Genomic DNA, 18,951 nt, shown 5'->3' with positions numbered 1-18,951 from the left:
CTTCAGTGCATTTAAGTATAGTGTATTTCCTCCTGCATCCAAGACTTGAAGGAACAACTTTAAAACTGTATCTCCTGACTTTTGTTTATATATCTAAATCAAGTTCAGTAACTCTGTGTGCATGTTCTCATTTCCGTCCACATCTGTGACTGACTCGCATATTCTGCACTAACACTTGTTTTCTCTACCACAAGGGCATGCTTCTGTAAGTGGACACTCTAGCAAATCATACTTCTCACAGTCGTCATTTAGGGATGCATAGTAACCTTCCAAGATGGCTGGATTAAACTCTGGATTACACACTAATATTCACACTATAACTCTAGAAGGAAGTGTTGCTCACCCCATCCCACATTGGTGTCTGCACTGCTGTATAATTCTTGTTGATAAAGCGATTAATCTGTTTTCTGCTTCTGCTGCAATCTGGCATGCTTTTTGTAAAGCATTTCTGTCTAAATGGTGTTTATACTCATGCTCTTTACATTGCACTCAAAGTAAAATAACTTTATTTTATTATCTAGGTATATTAATACTATTAGAAATAACCAGCCTTTTGCTCAAGCCCCCTGCTTGATCTTTTTTCCTTGTTGACCTAGCTTTAAATCTGCCAAAATTTTTGCTACGTCATTTGGGTTTGCATCTTTTTCTGCTACATCATCTGGATTTACATCTTTACTATAATTTGGGAGCTGTGAAGGGGTTGGAGAATTTTTACTTAAAACCTTTGTTACTGAGGTCCACAAACTAGTACTGGACTGTCTAAGGAATTTATGTACAAACAATTTGTTTTCATCTGTCTTTTGTTTCTTATCTGCCTGTTTCCTTCTGTCAAATATGAATAATGATGGTCAGGCCACCGTCTCCATGTTTGCACTGTGCTTCATCAGAATCCTATCCATTTCATAGGCAAGGTGTTTTACAATTCAATTCTATAATTCTGAGGCAAGGTAATTAAGTACAACAAAGATAGCATGGATGGAGAAGGAGACATGATACCAGAATAAATTATTTAAAGTAAGCTTAGAAGGCATTAATGACCTTGTACAGATCAGTGAATTATTTTTTGCTAGATGCAGTGCAGGAGTTTCAAACAGAAAAGAAAATTCATGGATAGCCTGGTAAATATAAATTGCCATGTCTCCTAAGGCATTTTTTGCTGTTATATTCTGCAGACAGAACTTTGTCAGGGAACCAGGCATGAAAAGTAAAAGGATGTTGTTTTACCTAAACTGTTACATGACAATGGTAGTAAACTACCAGGTTTAATTTTTGCAGTGCAACCAGCAATTACAGAACTGTTGTAACTGATGTTTTTTTTTCCAATATATATTTTATATATATATATATATATATATATATATATATATATATATATATATATATATATATAAAGTCTTAAAGCAGTAGTACATGAGTACATGTAAATGTATGATGTAGTATCTTCTGTTTGAAGTTGCCCAAGGGAGACAGATGAGAATGAATAGTATTGCAGCTGTTTTTTTTTTCTTTTCCCTGTGATACAATTATTTATTTATTTATTTATTTTATTTTATTTACATTTGTTGACAGGGATAGTCCGACTGGACACAGGTCCATTTTCAGTGAAGGCCCGGGGAAAAAGCTCCACATTAAGTATTACTTACATTATACAGTTAAAAAATATAGCATTTAAAATATAGGCATTAGTACAGGACAGTGAGGACATAAGACAAAAATAAAACATAAATGTAAAGCAGCTGTGGAACATAGTACGATTTTAAAATATGGTGAGATATACTCAACATGGTTACAAATGTAGTTGAGATTCATCAGTGAACAATTGATACAATCTGTTTATGAGATACATAGTCATTAGCAGTTGCTGCTACAAGAAATTAGTACTATGTGGTAGGTAGGTGGGAACGTGAGTAGACAAGCTTACAAGGGTGGCAATTAACTGAAAATAAACTTAACTGCTTTCTCTCTTCAAGCTGTTATACACTGACATTTCTTAGAATAAAACAAAATCTAGAAGGACTAGGATTTTTGCTTGGAAATGTTTACATAGATATTTTATACCCTAAGGAGACTCCAGAGAAATTTTCCTCACGTAGACTGCAAACGTTGGAGGTGTAATGAGGAAGAAAGAGGTACTTGGGAACATATTTTATGGGAGTGTGGAGGATTGGCAGACTTTAAGGAGTCCCTGTGGGATGCACTGTCAGAGATGTTGGGTGGGTGGTTTGGTGTGATGAGGGAGATGATTTTTTTGAGCTATGATACAGAATCAGAATTGCCTAGACATGGTAAGGCCTTGCTGTGTATAATTATGGTACCTGCCAAAAAAGCAATTACTAGAAAATGGAAATCTAAATCTAAACCAACTATATTCGAAGTAGTGAATATAGTAACAGAGATAAACCAACTGGAATTGAAATCTTTAGACATGACATTTTTAAGTTAGAAACTGAATATTTTCAGTATGATTTATTCTAAATCACCTGTGAGATGTTACACCCATTCACAGTCATGGAGCTATATGGATTTTTGCTTTGTGAAGAATAATTTATTTTTTACAGCTTGATGGAATTTTTTGTTTTATTTTATACACTACTTAATGCTAATGATGTCAAAAAAGAATTTGATATGTGTAATCATGCAATGACATGCACATTTTCATGTCATTTTATGGAGTTTGAAAACAGGATTTAATTATGAGAGTGTACGATTTCCAGATTTTTATGACCATTTATAGAGAACACCAGAATTCAGTCATACATAGAATGTTTTCTTAAGCTCCCAGCCATCAGAGGGGAGCATTACAGATTTATCTTGTGCATATTCGGTAGTTTAAGAAAGAAGTATTTCTGGAATATTAAACAATGAATCAAAATGCGTTGTCTGTTCTAATAACTAGTGAAAAGGAAAGGTATGTTATTTTGTTGATTAGCCAAAAGGACCCTTGGATATTGCAGAAATAAACATTATTTTGAAATGTATTTATTGCTGAAGACAAAACTGAGATTTGCTGGCTTAAAAAAGGAAACAGTTTACTTGCAGGCTACATTTTATTACACTGAGCTTTTAGTGGGACATTCTAAATGGAATACATATAAGACATTTGACTTAAAGCTACACAAGGGGGTATGGTAGTAATATATAAAATTAAGATACACCAGGCATTAGCACTGACTATGCTGATTAACAGTGACAGACTAAATTTTAGAATGGTACTTATGCACAGGGGAAGAAAACAGACAGGTGTAACTTCCCAAATTCAAAACATTTTCTTTTCACAGAAGCCATTTTGGATGAAACCACATTTTTTCTTATTGCCAAGAAAATGTTTGTCCTGGATAAACTGAGAACAGCAGTAGATTTAATTAACTATTATGGACTAACAGGTTTCCTAATGTATATGTGGTAATATGCATAAGTATTTTTCTATAGGTTTTTACAAGGTGGAGGACTAAAACAGGTATACATATGTTCAGAAAATAGAGTAAACACACAGTAATCACCAAAGAATGCCAAACTTTAATGAAGCTTTCGGGCTCTCAACCCTTCATCAGCATACATAATTGCCATATTAATTACATTTATATAGAGGTCACATTAAAATCACATGATCAAACCAGCCATTAAAAATCATCATCTCATAAGGCAATAATATATATCATCAAATTACATGCAATGCCTACACATAATTCATAACTCATAACAACTTCTTAATCAAATACATACTTTAAACGTTTAAAAACATTGCAAAAATTAATAAAATAATATATATATATGCCTACATGTGTTTGTAAAAATATGTATATACATATAACAATATTATAGATTATATTATAAATTATCTAACTGTCGCTTAACCAATATAGGTTTTATACTAATGGCGCTGTTGAGGCCAGGGGTGATGTCCGCTTGCAATCTAATTATCCACTCGAGCTCTTTGAGCTCTAAAGAATTATTTATATCACCCCCTCTTATCCCCACTTCATCAATCATCTACAAACCTAGTGTAGCATTTCACATGTTTGTTAAGTACATTGCTATCATTTAAGACATAATTTTTCTCCCAGTAATATAAAACTAGGTTTGCAAATGTGTTTGCCACAGAAGTCCCCATAGCAACACCTGTTAATTGCTTGTATGGAATATTATCAAAAATAAATACATTTTTAGTTAACACCAAATCTAGGAGCAGACATATATTTTCTACCTCACCTGGTTGCATAGTGGAGTTCATTAATAACAACCTTCTTACTGCTTCCACACCATAATCAATGAGTATAACTGTAAATAATGATTCCACATCAAGTGTCACAAAAATATAATCATTGACAACATTTCTGTACCATTTATTCAATTTCTGTAAAAAATGTGTTGCATCTTTTATAATACAGCTGCATTGGGGTAAAATCTTAATCAGTTATTTCTGTAAGTATTTCGAGATAGGTTTTCACAAGGTGGAGGACTAAAACAGGTATACATATGTTCAGACCCATGTGAAAGATAACTGCATGTTGACTTACTATGTGGAACAAAAGACAAAAGTACAGTTGCATATGTCCTACTTACCTGTAACAGTTGATGTTCATAGAACACATTACTTTACTGACAGATAGGTAGAAGTGCATGATACCCTATCTCTGGCAATCTACCAAAGATCAGAATTCCACCCCCTGCCTATCAGTGGGTGTGGTGGACCAATCACCTGAGAGCACAGGGACTGCCTTTCAGTACCACAGATAGGACTCTGAATTTTCTAGGGTCCAGAAGGAAGAGAAGATGAAAATGCAAGCTTACAAACATCTACTATTCCAAACCAAGAAGCACACAAACCACAAAAAAGGATGATTAGCATAACTCAACATCAAATCCAACACCAAACTATATACATCCAAAATGTGGGATGGTGGGTGGGTACTGCTAGTAAGGCAGTGTGGTCTATAAACATCTACTTTTGCAGGTAAGAACTTACACAAATGTACCATGTTCATTAAACATGCTACCTTACTGGCATATGGGTAGATTCCTAAAGGTACACAATTTGGGAGGAGAAAAGATTAGTGTCCAGGATCCCTTGAAGAATGGTCTTATTGAGGTCTGCTCTGGATTTAGAAAAGGCATCCAGCTTGTAATGCTTCATAAAGGTATGGACTGAGGACCAGGTTTCTGCCTCTAGAATAATTCTGAAGTCCACTCCTTTCCAATAAGCAACTAAAGAGGAAAAGTCCTTGTTGGAATGTGCCTTTGTCTTGCCTGGATTTTCCTTACCATGTTGGGTGTAACAAAAAAACAATAAGAGAGGACAACCAATGTGCAGTAGTTTGTATAGAGACAGGTTAACCATTATTTGTCCATGTGTAGGAAATAGAAAGCCTTTCAGTCTTTCTGAAGGGTTTCATTATGTCAAGGTAGTACCTGAGCTACCAATGCACATCCAAGATATGAAGTATCCACTCCCCCTTATTCTCATGTTCTGGGAAAAACACAGACAGGTTGATAGGCTGATTGAGGTTGAATTCTGATACAACTTTTGGCATGAAAGAGGGGTTAATGGGTAACACAACATTATCCATGTGGAAAATCAGCTAAGATTGTCCCACCATGAGAATTTGCAGTACAGAGACTCACCTTGCAGATGGTGGCACAATAAGAAAAACTGTTTTCCATGTTAAGATCATCAAATCAGCCTGAGTGTACTTTTGAAAGGTGGTAAGTTCAATTTTTCTAGGACATAGTTGAGACCCCATGAAGGAGAAATTTGCTTGCAAGGGGGGCCTCATATGTAATACTCTTTTCATAAGCTGTTTTACCAAAATAGAAGAAAGAGGGAGATCCATTGGCAGACAAGCAGAGATGGTTGCTAAATGCACCTTAATCAACTCATATGATAAGCCATTCTGAAGCAGTTCACACAAATATTTCATGACCAGAGGGATGTAAACCTCAGGGGACTCTCTGTTCCCATTCAGGTACCATTTATAAAATGTCATCCATTTGAAAACATAACATTTTCTAGTAGCAGGTTTACTAGCCTCCTTTAATACCTGCTGCACATCCTAATGAAACAAGTGCTTAAACGGAGTCAACATTGAATCATCCAGGCTGTTAGTGGTAGTTACTCCAAAATGGGGTGTACCGATTGCCTCTGAGACTGTATGAGGAAATCTATAGAGTGTAAGGAAGTCTGTGATAATTGCCATTGGACAATACCATTAGAAGTGAGAACCAAGATTGCTTAGGCCAATAGGGGGTCACCACAGTGATGTTTGGCATTTCTTTCTGAGCTTTCAGAAGTACCTTGTGAATCAGTGGAAAGGGTGGAAACATATTGAAAGAACTGATAAGACTGCAGTATTAACTGAAAATAGCTGGAATGAGACTGAAATGAAAGTCTTTATCGGTGATTACCCAAACTTGTGCTGAACAGGTGTCTCTCCTTTATGGGCCAAGTCTTTCGTACTTTCACAAAACATATGCTGCAAACATGGTTGTTTGGTTAATAATGCTTTATTAGATGTTAACAATATTTGAATACTGTCTTTAATAACAGTGCTGATTGGAATGCTGGATAACAGCAACAATGCTAATAAATATATACAAAGTTTCTACACAAATATTCCGAAAATGTCAACTGAAACTGTCTTTTCCTCCTGAATAGCATAAATATTTAATCTGACTTCTGTACTCCAGCTGGAGTGTCTGTTCTGCAGTCCAAAAGCTAATTTCCTTTCTGGAATGCTGGATATTTAATCTTTTCTGTATGTCAGTCCGAACTAACTTACTGACTTCACTGACTGTGTCTGAAGTATATGCAAAAACCCTGTAATGTTTTACATGCCTCTTTAGCCTTGGTTTCCCAAGCTTTGTCTTCCATGTGCCTTATTTAGCATTACACATATCTTTGCCTTGAGAAAGGGACATTCTGTATTTCTGTATTACTGCATATCTCATGCTTAGCCAGCAAGATAAGATTGTCTTTTCTTTTCTAATAAATTGTCTTTCCCTGAAATTGAATGCATACATAAAAACACAAGTCTGACTATATTTTCAGGACTATTATTCTACCTTAATGTACTATAGTGAATTCGCTAAGAATACTCCCACTCTAACAGCGCCCCCTGAGGTCCCTGAAAAAGTTTACAGGGACCTTCTTTTGTAGTTACTTTACTTTTTTATTTCACATTTGTTTACCAGGAAGTTGTGACTGGACACAGCTCCATTTACAGTGGAGGCCCGGGGAGAAAAGCTACACATCAAATAATTCAAACACACGATGGCAGACATTTATATACTAAAATACAGAAAACTAACAACGATTAACAAATATAGACATTCAAAAAGTTTGTACATAATTAGTATTCATAAAAATATTAAAAGATACTTCAGAAATAACATTGGATAGAGGTAAAATAGGTAGCACTGCTAGTCAGATTAAATCATACCACCTAGGTTAGGTGCCATTTGTCACTCTAGCTAGACAAGTGAAATGCAGGAGCAAAGCCAGGTGTTAGTCATGTGATTTTTGAGTGAGACTTTAAACTGACTGATAGTGGAGATGTTGTCAGTGAAGGTGGAAGGCTGTTCCAGGCTTTAGTTATGGTATGTGAGAGTAAGGCTTTCCCTGCAGTATTGTTGGCTCTGGAAATGCAGAGTAAAGATTTTTCATTTGAGCAAAGAGGACGGTTTGCAGTATAGGGAATCAGGAGATGGCTAAGAGCAGGGGTTTTCACAGAGTGTTTTAGAATATTGCAAGTAGTGACAAGCTGATGATCTATAAAAAGTTGGGGAGTTCAAGCCACTTTAGGTCCCTTAGGGCCTGGCAATGGTGAGTTCTGAAACTGGAGTTATTGGCAAACTTAGCAATTTTATTATAGCAAGACTCAAATCTTGCAAGGTCATTTTTTCTGGTACAGATGAGAATGGGGGCTGCATATAGAAGGGTGGCTAGCAGGTGGGTTTGTGCAAGGGTGACTCGTGCCTGATCAGTGAGGAACCTTTTTTGTCTGTATAAAATTCCCATTTTTCTATTAACCTTTTTGATGGTTTGAGAAATATGGATATCAAAGTGTAGACTGTTATCGATCTCAACCCCAAGCAGTTTGGTATGAGGAGGAGAGATAACGGTACCATTTTAGACATGATGGTGAAAGGAAGGGGGTGGTTTTAGCTGTAGTGGGTGGGAATAAGAGCAACTTAGTTTTGTTGGGGTTTAGAATAAGTCGAATGTTGTTTATCAAAGATTCTACAGAGTTAAAAGATTCTTGAGTCATTTGTTGCAAGGTTGTTAGTGAGGGGGCTGAGCAGACCAGTGTAGAATCATGTGCATATTGTATGAGTGTTGCATGATGGGTAGAGGTATGAAGATTATTTGTGAATAAGGAGAAGAGTGGTCCTAATATTGAGCCTTGTGATACTCTCATTGTTGTTGGAAGCTGGGGGGATAGTTCACCTTCCCATAGAACAGACTGGTGCCTGTTAGATAGTGTGTAAAACAGGCAATATCTGAGGGTGAAAAAGAGAGGGTAGTCAAGGTGTCAAGTAGTTTGGCATAGGGCACCATGTCAAATGCCTTGGAAAGATCTAAGAAGACTGCACAGACATAGTTATAGTTATTTACTTCATATATGTATTGCTAACTACTGTAATCTGGTTTAAATATATGGCTTTATGCCATCTCACTTATAATCTGCAGATGTGTCCTGATAGATAGTGATGTCCTTTATGGTCTCAAAGGTACTATTAGCTAATACCTCCAGCAACTTGGCTAATTTATGTAATCCCCAAATAGCTTTAACAGCTCCATATGCAGGAAATATACCTGCTCAAGCAATTAGTCTTTAGAGTCTTTAAGTCTAAGTTCTGATGTTTGTGTGATATATCTAAAACCTGTACATTATTCCAAAAATCAGTGTATTTTAATTCTGTCGTTTTTAAAACTGATTAGGCCCGGTAATTATTTTTAACCCTGCTGTTCCAGAAATAGCATGGAGAAAATGCCACACACATCCTCAACTTGTCTTTGTGAGTCTTCAGTTAAGTTAGACAGAGTATGAACTGTTAACCCTGCCTATTTTGCTTCCTATCTCTGTATGCTGTAATGATCAAATTACACTACCTATTGCCTGTTCTCTACTTTATGAACTGGTGCCTTATTGTACCATGATGTAGCAAATGAAACATTTTCCTGTTGCCCAAAGATTTAAATTCTCGAACATTGTACTGTTTAGTCCATTTTTTATTATATTGCCTATCAAGCATGATAGCTATTTTCTGAAGAATAATTGAAATCAGCACTAGAGGGATACCTCTATAACTTGTCTTGAAGCATTATTACCATATACTGTATTAACCTGTGTCTAAATTTGCAGCTAGATTTGTTTTCCTGAATAATATAATAATTCTATTTACTTTTTTTTTAATTTCTATGTGCTGTAATAGATGTCTGCCTCCTAAAGTGTCTTAAATATCCTGTAAATATTTATATGATCTCTGTATTTCAGGTCTATACCTTAGCATTTTCTGTTAGTGTTCTTTTAACTTTCTGACTAATGTACAATAATTATGTAAAGTTCACTGTAATCTGTAAATGAATTAACAAATGAAGCCTGCCCTGTTATGCCTTGAGTATATTGAATAAGTATTACTATCTATTCTTTAGATAGCTTATCTTAATAAGCCTGCTATAAATAATTCTGACACTTTACCCGTAAAATTGACTGAATAATATGAAGTAACTGAGTATTAATCTTATATTCTGAAATTTGACTGAAATGTACTATACTGAAAACATAACTTATTATGAATGTCATATTCTGAATCTTGACTGAAATTTACATTATAATCTGGAGAACAACTACAGCAATACCAGAGGAATACCTTTTCTGCCAGTGTTACCTGAACACAGATTAAAAAAAAACTGTAATCTGGTAATGTTATATTCTGGAGACTAAAATATTAATACATTTTTGTCACTATTGTCTGAACATAGATAAAAACATAAACTGAAAACTAGTACTGTTATATAACAAAAAAACATGAGAACATGTACATGCTTGCTATAACTCATACATTTTAACTTTAAAGAATTTGGGTAAACTGAAAACTAGTACTGTTACACAATTGTTTGAAAACATGAGAACATTTATATACTTGCTTTAACTCTAATTTGTATAAATTCTGTTTGACTTGTGCACCATAGCTCTTGCCAAGTTTTGGCCTTACTCTGCATTGTCCCAGTCACTGCTGAAGTATTGGAAGCTGTTTTTCTTAGGCCCTCCAAACCTTTTTTCATCTCTTGTGCAAGGCTTGGTGACTGATGTTTTTGACTGTATTTAAAATTACTGCAAAGCACAAAAATAGTATTAGGTCCTTAAAATAACATTTGGAGCCTTAACAATTATAAACCAATAGCATTGCTTGTTGCCTTGACTTTATTTACATTTTTCTACATGAAATAAGTCTGTAAGCAAACTGATAATGTACTATAATGAACTAAATACATCGCTTATTGTCCTGACTTTATTTTACATTTTTCCACATGAAATAAGCATAAATTCTTGTAACTCTGTAAGCAAACTGATAATGTAGTATAGTAGGAATCCCCAGTAGTGTGCTTGCATGTAAGTACCCCACTGCCATGTAGGTGGCTCCATACTCTTAGTGCATCCAAGTGCCCCACCTGCCCACTAGGTGGCTCCATACTATTAGCTTTAGGGTCTTTAAATCCCTTTACCTCTTCTTCATTGAATCCCCCTAACACAGTTCTTAGTCATCTCTTTATTATTGTTCTCTCTCACACTGTGGTCCCAGTATAACCAATACAAATATTTCCTTATATCACTCTGCTATAATCCCACTTCTATCTTTTTTTAAGCCTCTTACCTTCTTATATATCTCAACACACTTACCTTCAGACTTCAGCACTCCACTGATTGATTGTTCTCCTTGATCGTCTTCTTCTTTTGTCTCTACCCACTCCATTCACTCTGTGGGCTCACTCTTCTCTCCTACCCTACCCCCAATTCTCACCCGACCCCAGGTGTCCTACACTTATTATCACCTTGCCACTCTCCCTCATCTGACACCGCTCCCACTCGTCAGAATCAAGCAGCATTGACCAGTCATTCACAGTACCCAGCCCTATTTCTCCAACTCTCTCCACTCTCTCACTATATGCTAATTATAAACACCCCAACTCTATTTTAAACAAGCATTACTCAAATACCCCTACAATGCCTCCACATGCTTTTAACAAATATTCAAACTCTAATCCTATTTACTGCCTAATACCTCCACTTATAATTCTCTATCTTCTCACAGCCTATGAATACCAACACCTCCCTGGCACGCACTACCCTAGAACCAAAACCAGTACTACTAATCAGTCACATAATTCTAACCAACCACTACCCCACCTCTCATCAACTCTTCTAACGGAAAAACTCAACACCCCATTTGTGCTTCATATATTAATCCTAGGACTAAATACTACTACAAACTCTTATTAAAACTCCAGAAACTTGCTATTAGATTACTACCTAACCTCATAGTGGATAGTGACATCTACCTTAACCCAGGCCCAACCCCACCTGTTACTATCAGCCTCACAAATAACACCCATACCAGCCTACAAAACTCAAATAATGCCCCCAACTCACTCCTAGTGTGTCACCTAAACATTAGAAGTGTAAACAAGAAAATTCACTACTTACATGCCCTCCTGGATGTCCACTCCCCTGATATACTATGCCTTACTACCATCGATAATGAGATTATACCCCCAGGGTACAATATATTAAGACTTGATTGCATCTCTAAGAAAGGGGGGGGGTAGCCATCTTGTATAAATCCACTCTGGAAGTATCCAAAACTAGTACCCCAAATGCCTTGTTTACTGCAGAAATACTCATCACAAAGGTTCAACTCAACAAATGCAAATTTATAAACATTGCATGTATCTATATTCCCCCAGGTGACAACACAAATACCTTGGAGGGTATCCTCCAATGGCTCTCCACTAACTACCCACAGGAAACTATTATTCTTGGGGATGTTAATATCGACTGGAATACTTGCTCTTCAGACTTCCCCTCCACCCATATAAAAAGTTGCATGGCTTCTCCCAGAAGATATCTTCCCCAACCAGAATCAATAAGCCTAACAAAAAAGAAAGCATCCTAGACTGGATATTAATAAACAACCTACCCCAGATATATAAAACATGTACCCTACCTGAGGACATTAGCGATCATTTCCTGACCTATATAATCATAAAAAGAAATGACATCCCTCAACAATCTTCCTTTAAAACCATTAGAAGTTGTAAGAATGTTATTCAGACTAAATTTCAGAATGAACTTAACACATGTGACTGGTCCAACCTATGGCTACTTCCACTAGATGCAGCGGTCTCATACTTTAACTCTACATTTCTTGCTATCCTGGATAACCATGCTCCCCCAAGCACTAGTAGAACCAATAAAAAAGTAGCACCATGGCTGTCCAATGATACAAGACAAAAAAATATTAGCAGAAACAAAGCGTGGACCTCCTGGAGAACCACTAATTTGCCAAAAGACCACCTTATATATAAACAGCTGAGAAATTATACAAAGAAGTCTATTATGCTAGACAAAAATAATTACTACTGTAATCTGCAACAAAAGCACCAAAATCAACCACAAAAATTCTGGTCAGGCATAAACTAACTTCTTCACCCAGGCCAATAAACTACCCCTACCCCTACCCCTTAACTACCCTCCAACAACCTCCTAAAAGTTGTTGCTAACACTTTTAACACTTTCTTTACAGAAACCATGCAATCCCTAGCCAGTAAGCTATCTCCCTATACCCCAAATACCATCAACCCCACACCTGATAATAAGATCCCCTTTAAGTTTGATCCAATACCAACATCTTTTATTAAGTCCCTACTTAAAAAACTGAAACTCACCACCCTTTCAGCAGACCTGCTACCTGCAGTATATCTCCAAAAAGCTGCTAATGAAATAGCATACCCCATATCAATTTTAATCGATAGAACTATCCACGAAGCCTATATACTCCACATCTGGAAAATCTCCCACACTGTTCCTCTTCATAAAGGGGGAGATTCCACTGAACTTTCAAATTATAGGTTTATAGCCATTCTGTCTATCTTGGCTAAAATAATGGAAAAATGTATTCACAAACAATGTCTTACCTATCTGAATCAAAACACCCTCCTAGCCCCCTCCCAGCATAGATTTAGACCTTGCCATAGTACAACCTCAGCCTTTCTCTCCTTCTCCCATACAATAAATCAAAACTGTAATGACAACAAGCTCTCCTCAGCCCTATTCCTTGACCTATCCAAGACATTTGATTGGGTAAATCACCAGCTACTCTTAAACACATTAAAATCACTCTCCATAGATAACCTAGCAATTACCTGGTTTCATTCTTACCTAAGTAACAGACAACAAGCTGTACTATGGAAGAATAACCTATCGCCCCTTTTACCAGTCACCCTTGGAGTGCCACAGGGATCTATATTAGGTCCCCTCCTATTCTCCATATTTATTAATGACCTGTACAAAGTCATCCCTGATGCAACTTATATTCAGTATGCAGATGACTTAACCCTAATCTGCTCTGCCACCTCCCCCACAGATTTATAATCTTTGTCCCACATCACTTTCAACAAAGTAGAGAACTGGCTCACTAGTTGCCAAGTACTATTAAACCCAAATAAAGCCAAACTATTACTCTTCTCCCCCACTCGCAAGGTCCCCTCACCACCTCTCACCATAATATCTAACAATGGTACCATAATTTCCCCAGAGCCTAGTACTAAACTACTGGGAGTGATCATCAACAACAACCTCAAGTTTGATACTCACATAGACAAAACTATTAAAACAGTTAATAAAAAATGAGGCTTTTTATACAGGATTAAACCAATCCTAACCCAATCTGCTAGAACTTTTATTGCCCATACACATCTGCTAATGACCCTTCTTTATGCCTCAACCATCTTTGTAAACCTAAGCAAATCAAACCTCAATAAATTTACTAGGTACTACAATAACATTGCCAGATTTGCCACAGGATCAGTTTATAGAACCCATCACTGCCTTAACCTTCAGTCGTTAGACTGGCTTGAACTATCCTATCAACTGCAATATAACCAACTAATAGTTGTTCACAAAATCCTCTACCAACCAGACAGTACACCCATACTGAAAAATACTATTACCTCCTACAGTAACCTAAAATCCCTTCACTCTTCCAAAAAATTGCTAGTGCAAACTGTTAAAATCAACAATTCAGCTGGTGAATCACTATTCTCCAACTCTGCCGGTAAAAACTGGAACCTACTTCCTGCTGAACTCACCATTGACCCCTCCTTATCCCAATTCAAAAAATCCCTTAGGAAATACCTAAAAATGCAGTGGCTTTGTCCCTGTACAAACCCTGACTATACCCCACTCAAACATAATTCATAAATGAGAACCTCATTACAAGAATAAAACTCTGACTCTCTAACTGTTTACAATTCTGTGTATCACCCACCTACTGGAAAGATTTAAAGTTAACACTACACCATGTATGATAACCACCTTAATATATGTGTTTTCCTTTTTCAGATGAAATCTTTAACTATTTATTTCTCAGCTACTTGCTTCCAACCTTTGATGTGTGTATGTGAGAAAAACATGTACTGTGTGTACATATCGTTAAAGAAATCTCAGTTTTGTGATAACTCACTGTAATAATTTCACTGTATTTACACTTGTTTTTGTACATTTGGAGCTTTTCTCCCCAGGCCTCCATTGAAAATGGACCTGTATCCTGTCGGACTTTCCTGGTTAACAAATGTAAAATAAATAAAAAAATAAATAGTCATCTAAACTGATGTAACTAATAAATACATTCTTTCCAGTCTGTAACTGAACTTATAATGTACTACAGGGAAATGGAAAGGCTGTAACTTAAACAGAAACTTCAGTTTTTCTGTCATAACCTCAAATGAAACTAAAGTAGTAATTTAACACTGTATTAATATTTTTTACATTTTTTTACATTTCTGCACAGTTATAAAATTAATTTTAACTGTTGAACTTTCTATGTTTACTCTTATGGTCCTTAAGCCCTAACATACTGTTCCGTGAGTGAAAGTCCACCCACTGTCTTACCATAACCTTTTCTTTAGCTGACGTCATTAAACTTTTCAGTACTACTGAATGCTGCAAGAAATTAGTATTACTGTCTAAAATTTTCTGGGATAAATGTTAAGAAGTGTAACTGCATAAACTCTCACTAAGAATATGAAATTGATCTTTATCATACTGCCTTATTGTATACAGTACTGACTTTAATTCAGCACATTGAGCTGGATTGTAACTCAGTTATCAGTGTGCTTGGTAAACTGCAATTTCTGCATGAAATATATAGAATATTGTACCATTTGCACACTAAAGTTGAATTTATTTGATTCTGGAACTTTACTTGTCAGTCCTTCATACACGTAGATGATGTTTTGTTTTTTTTTATCTGTAAGTTTACTTGTATGTCCTTTATACAAGTACATGAAGTCTCCTTATGGTCATTGTGCCCCTCTACTCATCACTCATCAGACCCATCATAGAGTACAATGCCCCATTTGGGATGTACCTTACAAGACACCTGCAACAGCTGGAAAGACAACAGAAGTACCTCACCAAGAGGATCACTGGCCTCAAACAGATGCCCTATGCAGCTCGACAGAAGAAACGACAGCTGTACTCGGTTGCATACCACCTGCTCAGAGGTGATCTCTGTCTGACATACAAGGTCGTGTCCAACCCAGAATTGATGGACATGCTCCATCTAAAGAAAACCTTATCCCCTCAAGCCACACGCTCTAGGGATCTAAACCTCACCACAACAATAAAAAGGACATGCTGGAGGGATAGATTCCTGTCCTAAAAACTTCCCATGCTTTGGAATAAGATTCCAATCTACATTAGGCAGAGCTCCTCGCTAGCACTCTTCAAGAGAAACCTTGACAAGTGGATGGGAAACAGAAAGTTTACCCCGGGGATCACTTCAGTGGCTCTGCTGGGCAGAGGCACAGAGAACTAATTTAAGGGGGTGGTGAAAGCCAACACATTCTGGCTAGGCTTATAAATGCCTTCGGGCAGATAGCCTAGTACCTACCTATGAACATATGAACCTATATAGTATACAAATTTATTACTAGAGCTGAACTGATCAAATTCTGGAACTTTACTTGTCTGCCCTTTTTACAAGTATAATATAGGAGTTGAACCTGTGGCTTTAAAGGACCACTACGTGCTTCCTCAGAAGTTACCTCACTTTAAAAACGTTTTTCTTCCCTATTGTTTGACTATTGTATCATAGACCATACACATGGCCACTAAAAATAGCATTTTCAACTGTTTTTCTCATTCTCTGTACTTAGAACTCTGGTACTTTCATCCATCTTTAAGCCTGTGACATTCTCGCAGAGCTTACAGCTCGTATGGGCGCTCCAGTGTCTCGGTAATAATGCCCTTTGTTTTTTTTCTCCCTGTTTACTGTGTTGCTGCCCAGGGACCACCCACAAACTACCCTCCTCTGTTCCTTTCACCCTGGCAACGCCCCTACTAATTTCATATGTATCAGATAGTTTTGATATGGCTATTGCAGCCAATAGAATGACAAACCTGGGTATCTGTGGGAACTACTTTGCTCACTGTAGTTGCTGGGTGCATGTATTTTGTTGAGGGATCTCAACAGGACCCACAGTAGCAAGATCTCCAGTAAGCAATTTTTATTATTTTAATACAAGTATCTGTTTTTAGCATTCTCCATTGCCCGATAGTGATGTTATTAGTTGTTAAAGTAACGCTCGCATTAGAGAAACCATTAGTAACTATTCTTATTTTTGATAAGGTTCTGTAATGCGTTCGTTACTTTAATAACTAAGTAGTGATCGCATTACAGAAAAACACACAAAAAGGGGAGCTGAATCACATAAACAATCTATGAAGGCAAAGTACACTGTAGCTAGTATAGGAAATAAATAATTAAATCCCTTAGCCAGCATTTAACAGAAATGATACTTATGTAAATTAAAACTCTGGTACAATGCAAACTAAAATCCAACTAACTATGCACAGGAACCTCCAACACGATAGTGTGCATGGACCAAAAACACTAAAATACACACTGAAACCAGCACAAGTATCATAATAGCTAAAAATTCCCTGTATTATGCTACTTGTGATAAAAACCATCAGCAAACCGCCATCACGTAAACCGGTTTCAGTGGTAACCCCACCTTCTTCGGTATAACTCTTTAAAATTTTAAAGTTACACGAACAATTTATTAGTGTGCATTCAATCTTGGAGGAAACAATGCTCCAAACTAAATGTTTAGCTACTGGAATATGTGTGCTGGTTTTGTTGTAGATAAAGCATTAAAACTATGCAGCTGGACTTTGGAGATTATGTGGCCCTTTAGAGCAAAAGTGATCCAGTGTAGCTATGCTTCTACAAGTAAATCAAAGGCAATAAAAAAACTACAGGCACCCTACGCATATGTTCTCTGTTTTCGAACACCCTTTGTTCTGTTCTGGACTGTAACCCATTCACATAAGTTTAAAAGCAATCAGGATCGATCATATAAACTTTTGGCAGCATAAGATGATTCCACTCTGTCCAGCTCTTTATTTAGCTAGGTTTTATAATGTGCAGGGCAGCACCAGTTAGATCCATAGACCACTTATTTTACACTCGCTAAGTAGTGATTTTGCTGTTTAGTGAGTGTAAATGTAAAATACAGATTAAACAACATATGAGTATGTGTGTGTTTGTTTTTTTTTCTGTGTATGTGAGAGTATGCATGCTTGCGTGAATGAAAGTGTGCGTGTGTGTGTGTGTGTGTGTGTGTGTGTGTGTGTGTGTGTGTGTGTGTGTGTGTGTGTGTGTGTGTGTGTGTGTTGTGTGTGTGTATGCATGCTTGCGTGAATGAGAGCTTTTTCAGATGAAATCTTTAACTATTTATTTCTCAGCTACTTGCTTCCAACCTTTGATGTGTGTATGTGAGAAAAACATGTACTGTGTGTACATATCGTTAAAGAAATCTCAGTTTTGTGATAACTCACTGTAATAATTTCACTGTATTTACACTTGTTTTTGTACATTTGGAGCTTTTCTCCCCAGGCCTCCATTGAAAATGGACCTGTATCCTGTCGGACTTTCCTGGTTAACAAATGTAAAATAAATAAAAAAATAAATAGTCATCTAAACTGATGTAACTAATAAATACATTCTTTCCAGTCTGTAACTGAACTTATAATGTACTACAGGGAATGGAAAGGCTGTAACTTAAACAGAAACTTCAGTTTTTCTGTCATAACCTCAAATGAAACTAAAGTAGTAATTTAACACTGTATTAATATTTTTTACATTTTTTTACATTTCTGCACAGTTATAAAATTAATTTTAACTGTTGAACTTTCTATGTTTACTCTTATGGTCCTTAAGCCCTAACATACTGTTCCGTGAGTGAAAGTCCACCCACTGTCTTACCATAACCTTTTCTTTAGCTGACGTCATTAAACTTTTCAGTACTACTGAATGCTGCAAGAAATTAGTATTACTGTCTAAAATTTTCTGGGATAAATGTTAAGAAGTGTAACTGCATAAACTCTCACTAAGAATATGAAATTGATCTTTATCATACTGCCTTATTGTATACAGTACTGACTTTAATTCAGCACATTGAGCTGGATTGTAACTCAGTTATCAGTGTGCTTGGTAAACTGCAATTTCTGCATGAAATATATAGAATATTGTACCATTTGCACACTAAAGTTGAATTTATTTGATTCTGGAACTTTACTTGTCAGTCCTTCATACACGTAGATGATGTTTTGTTTTTTTTATCTGTAAGTTTACTTGTATGTCCTTTATACAAGTACATGAAGT

General features: G+C 36.4%; 1 protein-coding gene across 1 annotated transcript in view; it reads right to left on the bottom strand.

The window, feature by feature from the left end:
• Positions 1 to 557: 557 nt before the first annotated feature.
• LOC122808405 (nuclear factor NF-kappa-B p105 subunit-like) overlaps positions 558 to 18,951 on the bottom strand; it is a 152,537-nt gene continuing 134,143 nt past the window's right edge. The window contains exons 5-6 of the mRNA XM_044079369.1: positions 4,250 to 4,354; positions 558 to 689 (exon numbers count right to left, since the gene is read on the bottom strand). Of these exons, the coding sequence (XP_043935304.1) occupies positions 558 to 689; positions 4,250 to 4,354 (237 nt within the window). The remainder of the gene's footprint in view (positions 690 to 4,249; positions 4,355 to 18,951) is intronic.

Source organism: Protopterus annectens, chromosome 8.part0 (assembly GCF_019279795.1).
Source record: "Protopterus annectens isolate FY-2018-M chromosome 8.part0, PAN1.0, whole genome shotgun sequence".
Taxonomy (NCBI): Eukaryota; Metazoa; Chordata; order Ceratodontiformes; family Protopteridae; genus Protopterus; species Protopterus annectens.
The sequence above is the reverse complement of the archived record's forward strand: the minus strand, read 5'-3'. Positions and strand labels throughout refer to the sequence as shown.